The following is a 13,129-nucleotide window of genomic DNA, read 5'->3' as shown; positions in this document are numbered from 1 at the left end:
CAAACATAGCAGGGGTCAAGAGCACACATTTTATGTCGTTTTGACCAGCCCCTATCCTACAGACACAGACCACACCTTGACGTCTTAGGGTGACAGGTCAGTTGCAATCCTTCGGGATCTTTAACTTTTGCCTTAAGGAAACCATGTCTCTGGACACAGGTTACCCAGGCCACCGCAGTCAACTCCCCCACCAGCTGGGGTTGGATATGTTCAGGGAAGAGTGTGACTGGACACACGTCCATCTCCATCGCCAAGAGAAAGGCAGAGCCAGTGCCCAATTGATGGAGGACCTTCCATGCCTTTGCCCAAAGAGAAGGGTGCAAATTCACTTGGGATGAAGTGAACAACTTAAAGTAGATCCTAACAGCCAACTCAAGCTGTCAGATCGACTATACCAGATCAATCTCTTTGTGGTTTCCAAAAGAATGTATTGAGTATCAGTTACCTGCCAGGCACAGGGCTTCGAGACTTGCTGCCTGTCTCATCACAGCAGCCTCAACGGTAAATAGTAACTTCATGATTTTAGTTTAGAAAGTGGAAAACAGTGTCTGAGTGGCCAAGTTCCTTATCTACATGTGATGAGAGGCAGACGGGATTCAAGGCTGTTTGATTCCAAAGCCCGTGCCTATTCAATACCAAAATAGTCATATTTTCAGATTTTAAAAGAAAAGTATGCTCTTGATTGGAAAACAGTTCCAAATATTGACACAGGGCTGAGAAGTTTCTCTGATAAACAGTATAAAATAAAAACTGAAAGCCAACTAGTGTGAAAAGTTGGCTGAAGTATCTTTTAAATAAATTGAACTTAGGTTATGTGAAAATTGTTGCTTTCTAGAATTACTACTCTATAAGAGTTTTCCAGAGAAATATCTCTGCAATTCAGTATTAGTTTAAGCTACAGTATTGTGCTAAGCACACAATTTCAATTATGTTGAGAAACTTTAATGGGAATCATCAGCAAACACATTTACAAATCTTTTTAATGCATATGGCAGCTGAAGGAGAAATCTTCTAAATCACATGAATACTTAATTAGATTTGGTTCAATTACATTTCATTGACTTTTATAGAGAATATCTGTGACATGCTTCAGAGTTTTCATTTGGCAAACCACAAATAAATCAAAGCAAATCAGAGGGGACCAGGTGACAGAGAGCTGCCCACAATGGACCACAGAGGATAACACATATGGAAACCCAGAGAAATTCTGACAAATCCTGAACACAGACCTTGCAAGAACACAACCAACATTCCGTGGAAAGACATTTATTGGTTTTAAAGTCTTTTCAGCATCATTGTTTTCCCCACGAGGACAATGCCTCTAGATTATGTGACCCATGCATTCACCTCCTTTCAATAGTCAATATTTCTTTCCTATTTATTTTACGGCACATGCAATTCCACCCACCCTTTTGAGCATCACAGACTAGGATAACTGTGGTGATAGTTTGAAAGTTTCCAGTAGCCTATGGCATGTAGATTAGCATCCAACCATGGTCAAAATGGGGACAACGTTCGTGTAAAAACATCACTTCGGTAAAAGGGACAAGCGGGAAGTGAAACCAAGCATATCAGTTTACAACCGTTCTATTTTAGCTCAGTTAGTGTCATCACAAGTGATTGCCCAAGATCTAGAGATACAAAGTGATTGCATGTCTACAAAGCAGGACAGCCAATTTACCTCCCATAGAAGAAATGGGGGGGGGGGCTTCCCTGATGGCGCAGTGGTTGGGAGTCCACCTGCCGATGCAGGGGACACGGGTTCGTGCCCCGGTCTGGGGAGATCCCACATGCCATGGAGCGGCTGGGCCCGTGAGACATGGCCACTGAGCCTGTGCGTCTGGAGCCTGTGCTCCACAATGGGAGAGGCCACAACAGTGAGAGGCCCGCATATCGAAAAAAAAAAAAAAAAGAAATGGGGAAGCACCTGCTTGTTTTAACTCTGCAGGACAAACAGGGTGAATCTGCAGTGAGAAGGAGTACAGGTATTTATTTTCTCACCACATACTGCCTTCATGACCCAAGAGGACGACCTTGGAACCAGACTCCTCAAGGTCCACTCTACTATTTGTTTAGCCCTATTATGACCTTGTGATAAAATCTGGGTTACTTTTGGTTCTACACTCGTTTCAAATACTCTGCCTTGATTATGCCTCTTTGGCCAGCACACTTTGCTCCTGTGTTTCTTCTGGAACAGAGCTAACATTCTTATTTCCTTCCCTATGACAGCAGTGTTTGGCTCTCCCAGTGCATTGGTCACATACTGCAGGTCAGATGGGCCCTGGGATTGAGTGATATTCAATACTATGTAAACTGGAGGCTGCAAAAATCAGACAGATAAGATGGAACATAGCATCATAGCATAAAGTTAAGGAATGAGGCTGTATTTTATTTTAATGTCTTTGGAGGGAAACAAAAGTATTGATTGTGACCACATGGACTGAGCTCTAAGCCCCTCGCCATGGCTTCCCAAAACAGTAGGGAGTGGAAACTGCCCTTTGCACCAAGTTGCTTTCAACGCAGAGCAGATGACTTTGGGTGATTCCCAGCCAGCTTGGAAGACCTGTGGCTCTTCTGACCCAACAGTGGGCTAAAAGGTGTGTGCTTGGATGTGGTCCATGTGAATTGCCAAATGGTCCATAGGAAGCATCAAGGAGGACCAGAAAGCACCACCCAGACAGTGGGCTTATCTTCACCTCTCCAGTTGACTTTGGAAAAGCCACTCAACCTCTCTGGGTTTATGGCCTCTACTGTAGGGTGTATAAAGTTAGACTAAATGTCTCCTAGATTCAATGGGTCTGCCCTCACTGCAGCTGGGAAGCAGCCCTGCTTCTCTAGAAAGAAAATTCCATGAAAATTCTGCATGCTTTTAGGAGGGTTCAGATAAGACACGGAAAATCCAGTTCTTAGGGGAGGGGCCAGCCCCACAAGCCATGTTAGGCTGTGGGGTTGGACTCTGTCCTGCCTCCTGAAACCAGGTCTGCAGACAGGGTCCCTGCAGGGGAGAAGTGACAAGTGGCTGCCGAGATCCTGCCGAGCTCCCCCCTCCAAGGCCAGTGTGGATGGAGACCGTGCCCGACTCCTGTCCTTCCCGATCCCCCAGCCACAGCTTAAACCTGAATCACTCTGAAATCTTCCCTGGTTATCAGTCAGGAAGCCTCTGGCCTTGCACCACGTCGACAACTGCTGCAGCGCAATGTAGCATTTAGCTGTCTGTGTGGTATTCTTGTCTTGCGAGTTTCTCCAGGAAGGAGCCATATCTTTAACTTCTACATTCCCTGTATCTGAGTGGGCAGAGAGATGCTAAGTTTGGTTGATTGACTTAAAGTAAGGGATTGGGGACAGAAAGCCAGTGTAGGGTTATAAGATAATTGTATTTGAACCATTGTAACTGCTCAATCTGAGCCTTTATCCAAGTGTGTTCTAGTGAAATCCTGTTGTTATTATAATTTCCCCTTACTATAAAAATGACACATAAAGTTCATATGACAATTTTTGGTTCCCAAGCACTTTCCCTCATTGTTTAAGTCAATTCTCACGCCAACCTGGTAGGAGTTTACGGCCGAGGAAATTGGGGCTCAAGCAGGTGACGTGACTTGCCATTATCACACAGACACTGTGGGCATTTGTCTTTCTATACCAGGTCTTTCTCATGAGGCCACAGATTTTCCTCTCATGAGATAAGGCTGAGTTGTGAAAAATGGAGTAAATTGGGGGCTGAAAAATTGAGGCTTATTTTTTTCTGAGTAATGAATTTTAGATATTGTGAGTCTTCCAGGGACTGTGTCTGTGTGTGTGTGTGTGAGTGTGCATGGGTGTGTGAGTGTGGAACCTTACTGCTCATGGAGAACTTCCTAAGCAGACGTAATTCTTGATCTTTATGAAGCCGATGAACCACCTGCAGCCCCACGCACAGCCCTTGGCCCGCTGTGGAGGGGATACCCAGGAGTAAGGGCAGTCAGTCCAGGAAAACTGCTGAAGGGAAAGGAGGCACATGTGAGTTTGTACTTTCTCCTTATCTTGGTTCTGTGGCCACTGGCTGGATTCAAGTTCCTGTCCATAAGCAGGTTTGTGGAGCTGGTGGGCCGTGAACATCTGCAGGCCCATCCAATTACTCCCCTGCTGTTGGCCTGGAGAGGGATGGATCTCTTGGCCTGTGTGGGAATGTGAGCCCAGCAGGACCCACATGCGGGGTCATTGGGAAACTTCCATGGCCAGAGGGCTCTGCTGGTTGGCCAACACTGCCATGTTTTTCTCCAGCCCCCAGAAAGGGAGTTCTTGCTTCAGACTAAGAGTCAAAGCAATAGTTGAATTTTAACTTATTCTCTGCTGCTTTTAAAATAAGAAAGTCTTACCAATTTTAGCGAAAAATAATATTTCTTTTACTAAAGAGTATTTTTTCTATAACTTCCAGTTTCTAAAAAACCTATTGGAAATGCCATGGAAAAAAAGTCAAGTTTAGGGTGTACAAAGAGGTTGAAATTGAGCCGATGGTCTCCCTCCCCTTTGCTGTTGGCAGTAATCTCTCCCACCCTTAGGTTATAAGTCAGCTCCTGGCTACACCTGAACCAACTGTGGCCAAGCTCCCCAATCAGCTAATAAGCAGCACTGAAGTGACCCAGCTGTGGCTATATAGACATATGTCCAAATATATACATACATTCCTAAAAGAAAGTTGTTTTTAAAACCTGGAAGAGGAAACTATCTGGAAAGAAAGAAACTCAGGTGCTCTGCCTAGCCGGTGTTTCTGCCCTAGATGTTCAATATCCACCGTGTAATTCCATTACAAGCAGGAGCCCAGGGGCCCAAAGACCATGGGTTAAACGTCAGGTTTCCAGGATGGAGAATTCCGCTGTGGAGGATCAGGTGAATGGACACTTTAAGTTCATTGTCATCAAATTTCATGACTATTATTTCTCACAGGGAACTTGAGCAGGGGGTCAAGCATTTTGGCTGCACAGAACTGCATGTGTATCTGGGGCACATCAGAACCTTGTAAAAAAAAAAGAAAAGTAGCAATGAAGGGTAGATTTCAGGGGAATGACCGAACCTGCTGGGAGGAGCTGACCCCCGTCCTTTGAGGCGTGGTGTCTCAGATCTCTGATCACCTTGGTGAGTGAACAGGTCTCTGAATACTCAAAACGGCCTGAAGAATTTAATACAGTCAGCAAAGAAAATTCCCCTTCCTTCATAGCGGCAAAATATAATTGGCAACATCCGAGTTTGGCCAAATCTTCCCTTAATGCTTCCAGTTAGTTTCTAATTGTCTCCCTGGTTGCTTCTGGGGGTGATTTTAATCCACTGGATTTTTGCAAAGACCATGGGTTCCTAAGACTCTTTCCCTGCACCTTGTTGCAGAATGCTGTCATGGTATTTGTAGTGTTTGAAATATTAAATTTTGAAAGTAGATTAAATATTTTAAATCAAAGGATAGCCCACAATGACTGGATTCAGGTATGCATGATTTTATTTAAAATGTGTCCGATAAGATTTTTCCACTTGGAATGAACATTTTAACCTCTTTCCACATATTATTATAAACAGTGTTTCTTCATTTCATGGTTTTTCTTAGAAAGTTTCTAAGTAACTTAACAGAAGAGAAAAATGAAATTGTGGGGAGTTAAATAACAGAAATTTATATCCTAGCAAGGGTGCTCACGCATCCCAGCCTCGGGGACACACAAGTGACTACTGGGCCATGCAAATCATCGTACGGTCACTGGGTCTCCTTTGGCAGTTCTGGCATTCCCTGTCACGAGCACACAGAAGAAAATGAGTAAGGTGACTTCAGTGTATGGGACATTGTCTTTTGCTTTTGGTGGTGGGTTGACCAGCAGAGAGAAGACAGGAACACAGATGTCGTAGGAGCATCTCAGGATATCGGAAGAGACTGTCCGCATCTCACCACTGTTGCTCTGAGCCCCAGGGAGGGCTCCCCTGGTATCTGCAACGTGTGTGCCCCATTATGGCCACAGCACGCCCGGCTTCACCCACGGGCACGAGCTGAGCTGTGGACAACACACACACACTGCAGCATCAGCATTGGGAGCACGGTTTGACCAAGTGGGCAGTTGCTGTTTTAAATCACTAGAACCTGGCAATATTAAATTTTTGTTTTCATGAGCCAAAGGTCATAGCACAGATGAGGTCTACATGTCATGACATGGGGCCACAGGAAGACACATCTTCAAGTTATGTTGACCTGCCAGGGAGAGAACCGGAGATACAGAGCACAGCAAACATGTACTGGTGATGCAGGGCGTTCCTGTTACCTATGAACTGCGCCTTTTACATGTAAACGGGTCGAGCATGGGGCACGGAGTTTCCTGCCTGCTCTTTGGAGTTGGTGTCATGGAAAGAAGCTAAGGGCCAAAGTGATGGGACGGGCGGAGGGGCAGGCGGGCTGGGGAATGTCACCTTCTTGACATTGTTCTAAAGTGACTTAGGGATGATCATTCATTTATAATTGAAACCTAATCCCAAACAGCGTCGGCTCCCTCTTTCTCTCTGTAAACACATCTGGTCATAAATAACTTAAATGTCTCCTTGGCATTCAGGATTCAGTTCCGGCTGGAGTGAAAAAGGATGAAGGATGCTGAGCGTGGAGGAGGAGATGTCGGGTGTCTGTGTGTGTGCAGAGGCGGCTTAAGCGTCTAATGCACGTTGCAAACATCAGCCATCAGAGACGGGCGGGGTGACCCAGCCGTATTTTTCATGAGTCTTCACCAAACTCTTAAAGGTAGCTTCGGCCTCCTTGCGACTGAAGGACTTTTTTGATTTGCCCGCTTTTCTACAGATCCGCCCCTGAGTGAGAGGAAAAGATAAACCAGGTTAGAACCCATCAGCAACCCCAATTCCCGCCCTCATTGTTAAGAACACACAAAGTGACGGGGATTTCTGATGTCTGAATCAGTGTGGTGAAAGGAGAGATATGGAACATCACAGCTTCGTTACCAAATGGACGGAGGAGTCCAGTGGCGGGCAAGCTTTTTGGGGAGAGAGAGACACGCGGGCTGCTGGCGTCCTCAGAACGAGCTCATCCCAGGATGCTGGAAGGCGGCCACTGCTCCAGGTGCCGCGCCCGAGCGGGGAGGACAAGCTTTATCAAAAGAGCATCAATGCGAAATGGAGCCCATTATCCTGGAGGCAAAATGCTGTGCTAACTTCCCTTCCCCCCCACCACAGAATGCCTTTAAAGATAACTTAGAGATACATGTTTCTGTATAGATGTGCATATTTATAGATTCACACACACACTTTAAAACTCCAAGTTTTTATGTTCAAGCTCAGCAGCAATGAATGACTTTCTTGTAATTCATGCCACGAGGGAGCCAGTTCCTGAGAAGACGGTAGGGCCATTTCCACGGAGGCGGAAGCCTGTTCTCGAGTCCCCAGTGAGGGGTCCAGGGGAGGCCAGTGTTTCCTCACACAACCGCCGGTGGTAGGGGGGTGGTGCCGGGAGAGGTCCACTCCCCTCGCAGTGACCAGCGGTGCCCTGGTCTGAAGGACGGAGCCTTTGGGTCTGCAGGGACCAGAGAGTCTGGTTCAGCTCAGGATGGACGCAGGCTCTAGACCATGAGCGAGAAGGGACCAGCAGACACCGCCGAGGTGGCCGTGTCTCAGGCCATCGCCACCCCTCCAGGGAGCCCTGGGGAATGAGGCTCACTTGGCATCAGAGGGGATGGGCAGGCAGAGGGCCATGAGGGGCTGGGCGGAGCTGGACCCTCCATCAGACGAGTCGGCGCCACTCTTACTGCTCCTGGCTCAGCCGCTCGCCACGCCGCCTCCTCACGGTCCATCAACAGAAACGCTCTCTTAGCCTCTCAGCTACAATTCCTCGCACTTGACTTCCCTTCGCCCGTCCTGGAAGATCTGCTTGTCTTCCCGAGCATCCCACGCACGTGTTTTGTAGGTGGGATGGAAACACCCTGAGTTTCACCCACTAGCAAATGCGCGCACACCGTTCCCAGCAGTCTCCTGTCGTTTATGAACTTTCACTAACAACGCTCTCTGGACAGGCCCTTGGCAGGTAATATTTTTGTTACAGCACGCTGCGGGCAAGTGCCATCCGTGTAAGGGGACCTGAACGGGACCTGGGCCTCACCCGCAGGGCCTGGCTGGGCTACACCGCATACCTGTTCCCTTGTACAGGAACTGAGGGCAGCAGCCACCCAGGTCTGTGTGGTTTGGGGACCAAGATCCTCCCGTCTTAGGTCTCTTTGATAACCCACCCATAACTCCCCTGGGAAGACGTCTTCATTCACAGGGAAAATGGCACCGGATCCCTACAAACTGGGAATGGGAGGCTGTTTCACATATTTAAATTCAGAGCTTATGGTTCCTTTTTAACATTTGTCTTTTCAACAGTGGAGACTCAGAGCAAAGCCCAGTTGGGGGTGGGGGGTGGCGAGTCAGAAACCCAGAGCTACTACTTTGCTCTGGCTGCTCTGGATGTCCCTCTGGCTGAGCTTTTCCATCCGCCAATCAAGGGCAAGACCACCTCTTCTAATTAGCTTCTTGGTGCACAAGAAATGAGCTGCTAAAGGGTGAAGGAAAACTGGAAAAGAAGACAGGAAACCACCATTTATTGGCTTACAGAAACTTCCCCCGTCTCCCCTGCTTTGCTTATGTGGTGTAGTTACACTTATATAAAGGGACTATGAAAAGCTAATACGTTTATAATCATCATCATGTGGGTCAAGATCAAAGTCCAACGTTATTTCATTAAACACAGGCAAATGCATCTTTGCAGGGATGTCGGCATCAATTGTTACATAAGTGGGAGTAAGTATCAAAGGCTATTGTTTTGTATAAAATGCAAATTCTAACCATCTCTATCATTCTTTTCTATAGTACTGAAAATGTATGGTATGACTTGAGAATTCTGAACTAAAAGCAGCCAGGCAAATACAAGCTCACAATAAACTTGGAATATTCCAACCCTCTTGGCATGAACATATACTTTGCTAATTCTTTGTGAAAGTCTCAATTGTTACAAAAAACAACAGATAAACCCCCAGATGAACAGACCAGTCTTTGTTGCTTCTTCTTCCCGAGAAGAATTATGAACATAAAGCACCAGCACTCAGTCAATTCAGCAGCCGGGAGACAGAGACCGTGTGTGGCACTCGGAGGTCTTAGCATCTTCACTGCACTCAGCTGGCCACAAAGCACTCCCATCTCGCCCCCTGTCTTACACCCTAGTTTGCAGCTAACAAATATCTTTTCATAGCTCACCTGTCCTCCTCTGATGGGCTGTTCAAGCATCACCCAGAAACACCCTGGGCTCGAAAACCAGGGCAGCTGAGCTGTTGTTGCTGGAATGCCCTTGAGGTGCCCACTGCACCAAGAAGGGGAGGGTCACTCTGTCCATCCTGGGCCTCTGATGGTCCAGGGCCATTCTCATGTTGAACCAACTCCCATTCCTTTTTTTTCTTTTACTTTTTTTTTTTTTGGCCATGCCATGCAGCTTGCGGGATCTCAGTTTCCTGACCAGGGATTGAACCCAGGCCTCGGCAGTGAAAGTGTCGAATCCTAACCACTAGGGCACCAGGGAACTTCTTTATTTTTTTAATTGAAGTATAGTTGATTTATAATGTTGTGTTAGTTTCAGGTGTATAGCAAAGTGATTCAGTTATATATATATATTCCCAGAATATGTGTATTATATACATTCTTTTCCATTATAGGTTATTACAAGATACTGAATATAGTTCCCTGTGCTGTACAGTAGGTCTTTGTTGATTATCTGTTTTATATATAGTAGTGTGTATTTGTTAATCCCACACTCTTTATTTATCCCTCCCCCGCCTTTCCCCTTTGGTAACCAGAAGTTTGTTTTCTAGGTCTGTGTGTCTGTTTCTGTTTTGGAAGTAAGTTCATTTGTATCATTTTTTTAGATTCCACATATATAAGTGATATCAGATGATATTTGTCTTTCTCTGTCTGACTTACTTCACTTAGAATGATAATCTCTAGGTCCATCCAGGTTGCTGCAAATGGCAATATTTCATTCTTTTTATGGCTGAGTAACATTCCATTGCATATATATATATATATATATATCACACCTTCTTTATACATTTGTCTGTCGATGGACACTTAGGTTGCTTCCATGTCTTGGTTTTTGTAAATAGTGCTGCTATGAACATTGGGGTGCATGTACGTTTTTGAATTGGTGTTTTCTCTGCATATATGCCCAGGAGTGGGATTGCTGGATTATACAGTAGCTCTATTTTTAGTTTCTTAAGGAACCTCCATACTGTTCTTCATAGTGGCTGTACCAATTTACATTCCCACCAACAGTGTAGGAGGGTTCCCTTTTCTCCACACCCTCTCCAGCATTTATGATTTGTAGACTTTTTTTTTTTCTTTTTTGCGGTATGCGGGCCTCTCACTGTTGTGGCCTCTCCCGTTGCGGAGCACAGGCTCCGGACGCGCAGGCTCAGCGGCCATGGCTCACGGGTCCAGCCGCTCCGCGGCATGTGGGATCCTCCCGGACCGGGGCACGAACCCGCGTCCCCTGCATCGGCAGGCGGACTCTGCCACCGCTGTGCCACCAGGGAAGCCCGAGACTTTTTGATGATGGCCATTCTGACTGGTGTGAGGTGATGCCTCACTATAGTGTTGATTTGCTTTCCTCTAATAATTAGCGATGTTGCAGCTCCCATTCTTCGTTCCAGGGTACAGTCTCCTAGAGTCTGGATTTTGGGGAAACCTTCAGCCTAACTCCTCTGACCCTCTGTATTTTCCTCTATAAATCAGGGACAAAACCCACATTATAGCATCATTATGAATGTCAGATAAGATGAATTTGAAAACATTTTGAGAATTTTAAGGTGTGTACAACCAACTAAGAACAGTTTTTCTTATTTTCCTAACATGGATATTTCTCTCTTATCTATTTCCATGTAACTAATACTCAGAGAGTCTTTTCTGGAGATCTTCCTTCCAATAACTCTTGTTTTCCCTAAAATACCTCTGCTTGTATTTAATGCCAAGGGACCTGATGTGATAGTTTGCTTAGCCCACCGTGATAGCTCTGTGCGAGCATCCAGAGGTTAGAAAAGTAAACACTCTCTCCTGATTACAATCAACCTGTCTTGTTCCAGACTGTAAACGTAGGGTTATGTGCAACCATAGGATTCTGACCTAACAAACCTTAAAAATCTCTCAGTAATATTGATGCCAAGCAATTCTAATGATAACACAGTTCTCTGGGGCTGCATCTGTCAAACAAAACCATTAGTTGGTGCTTTGGTTTGACCTGTTTTTTTTTTTTTTTTTTTTTTTTGCTTATAGCTTTTTGGGGGGCCAATCACAGTGATCAACATGAAAACATTTCCACACAGCTAACAAGCGACCCCATACTCAGGTCCTCGGACAGGCCACCTGGTCTTACGTGGCTTTCATTACCCTGATGTGCACAGTGAATTTCAGTCTGCCTCTGTCACTTCTTCACCTCTTGTTCATTCATTCATTCACTCACTCAGTATGTTGGGTGCTGGGTTTAGAAAGACAAAGTGATCCTGGCCCCTGCCTGTAGGGCTTTAGAATCATTAAGGGGAGGGCCTCCCTGGTGGCGCAAGTCGTTGAGAGTCCGCCTGCCGATGCAGGGGATACGGGTTCGTGCCCCGGTCTGGGAGGATCCCATATGCCGCGGAGCGGCTGGGCCCGTGAGCCATGGCCGCTGAGCCTGCGCGTCCGGAGCCTGTGCGTCCGGAGCCTGTGCTCCGCAACGGGGGAGGCCACAACAGTGAGAGGCCCGCATACCGCAAAAAAAAAAAAAAAAAAAAAAAAAAAAAAAAAAAAAAAGAATCATTAAGGGGAGAGAATCAGGGGTGTTGTCGCCACTGAGACAGAAGGGGTGCATCGGGGTTTCTCAGGCCCAGTACTGTTGACAACATGGGCTGGATAGTTCTTTGTCGTGGGGTGTTCTGTGCACCACAGGATGTTTAGTAGCGTCCATGGCCTCCACCCACTAGATGCCAGCAGCACCTCCTGAGCTATGACATCCAAACTGTCTCCAGACATCGCCAAATGTCCCCTCAGAGATAAAATTGCTCCCGAATGAGAGCCACTGGTGTATGGAATAAAGACGGCGCAGAGCAAGGAGGAGCTAGTCCATCTCTAGTCACCGCTACAAGTCCTCCCCGGGTCAGGGAGTATGCTGGTTACTGGGACTGCAGGGCTTTCTAAACTGGAAACGATTTTGGTCCTCATAGAACTTACAGCTCAGAGGGGAGGATGGATTCTACCTTGGAGGAGAGGAAAAGAGAAGGGGTAGTGTTTGTTGTCTGTGTGGTCAGAAAGATTTCCACATTTGAAGACACTTGAACTGAGCCTTGAAATACGGGTAGTAAATGTTTATCAGGTCATGGTGGATGAAGATAAGTGGTCCGAAAGTGGTGGTTGAAATATGCAGCTGTTTTCAGAGGATGGGCAGACACTTGGTGAAGCTAGGGCACTGTGTGTGTGTGTGTGTGTGTGTGTGTGTGTGTGTTGCGTGGGTGTACAGAATTCAATAGACCTGACTTCAAATTCCTGCTCCAACACTACCTGGCTGTGTGACCCTGGGTGAGTTACTTAACCTCTCTGAATCTCAACTTCCTCATCTGTAAAATAAGCATAGTCACAGTATTATATGACACTGAATTTTTATAGGGATCTAATACGTTAAAACGTACAAGATGCTTGGCACAGTGCCAGGCACAGGATGAACACAATAAATGTGGATTTTTATTTTTGAAACTATCACAGAGGATCTTATCCTTATTCTTTGGCAAAGTTAGTTTCATTCTGCCCTCTTGGAAAAAAAACACACAAAATTCTCTGTCTTTCATGAGGATATTATGACTTGGCTTAGTTGGTCACAAAAACATCTTCAGGCAAATCCAATATTTTGCATTTGTAGGGCTAATTTCTCAGCCTTTTTGATAATGTCATTTTAACTTGTTGACATAAACATATTCATTCAGCATTTGTCACTTGGTTAGATTGTCCGTCTCACTATTTTTTTTCTCTGCAAACATACTTTCATGACATTTTTGTGTTTCACTTGCCCGTGAATTACCGGCTTCTGCTCCTTTAAAACCAGTTAGAATTTCAAGGCTCCTCCTGTAAAATTTTG

The 13,129-nt window shown here is 45.9% G+C and overlaps 1 protein-coding gene across 1 annotated transcript in view; it reads right to left on the bottom strand.

Annotated features, from left to right (window-relative positions):
- Positions 1-6,025: 6,025 nt before the first annotated feature.
- Positions 6,026-13,129, bottom strand: part of UBE2QL1 (ubiquitin conjugating enzyme E2 Q family like 1) — a 46,487-nt gene continuing 39,383 nt past the window's right edge. Inside the window, exon 2 of the mRNA XM_060091578.1 lies at positions 6,026-6,804. Within this exon, the coding sequence (XP_059947561.1) occupies positions 6,673-6,804 (132 nt within the window). The 3' untranslated portion in view covers positions 6,026-6,672. The remainder of the gene's footprint in view (positions 6,805-13,129) is intronic.

The sequence above is a fragment of the Mesoplodon densirostris genome, chromosome 3 (assembly GCF_025265405.1).
Source record: "Mesoplodon densirostris isolate mMesDen1 chromosome 3, mMesDen1 primary haplotype, whole genome shotgun sequence".
Taxonomy (NCBI): Eukaryota; Metazoa; Chordata; class Mammalia; order Artiodactyla; family Ziphiidae; genus Mesoplodon; species Mesoplodon densirostris.
Note: the sequence above shows the minus strand (reverse complement) of the source record. Positions and strands in the feature narration are given on the sequence as shown.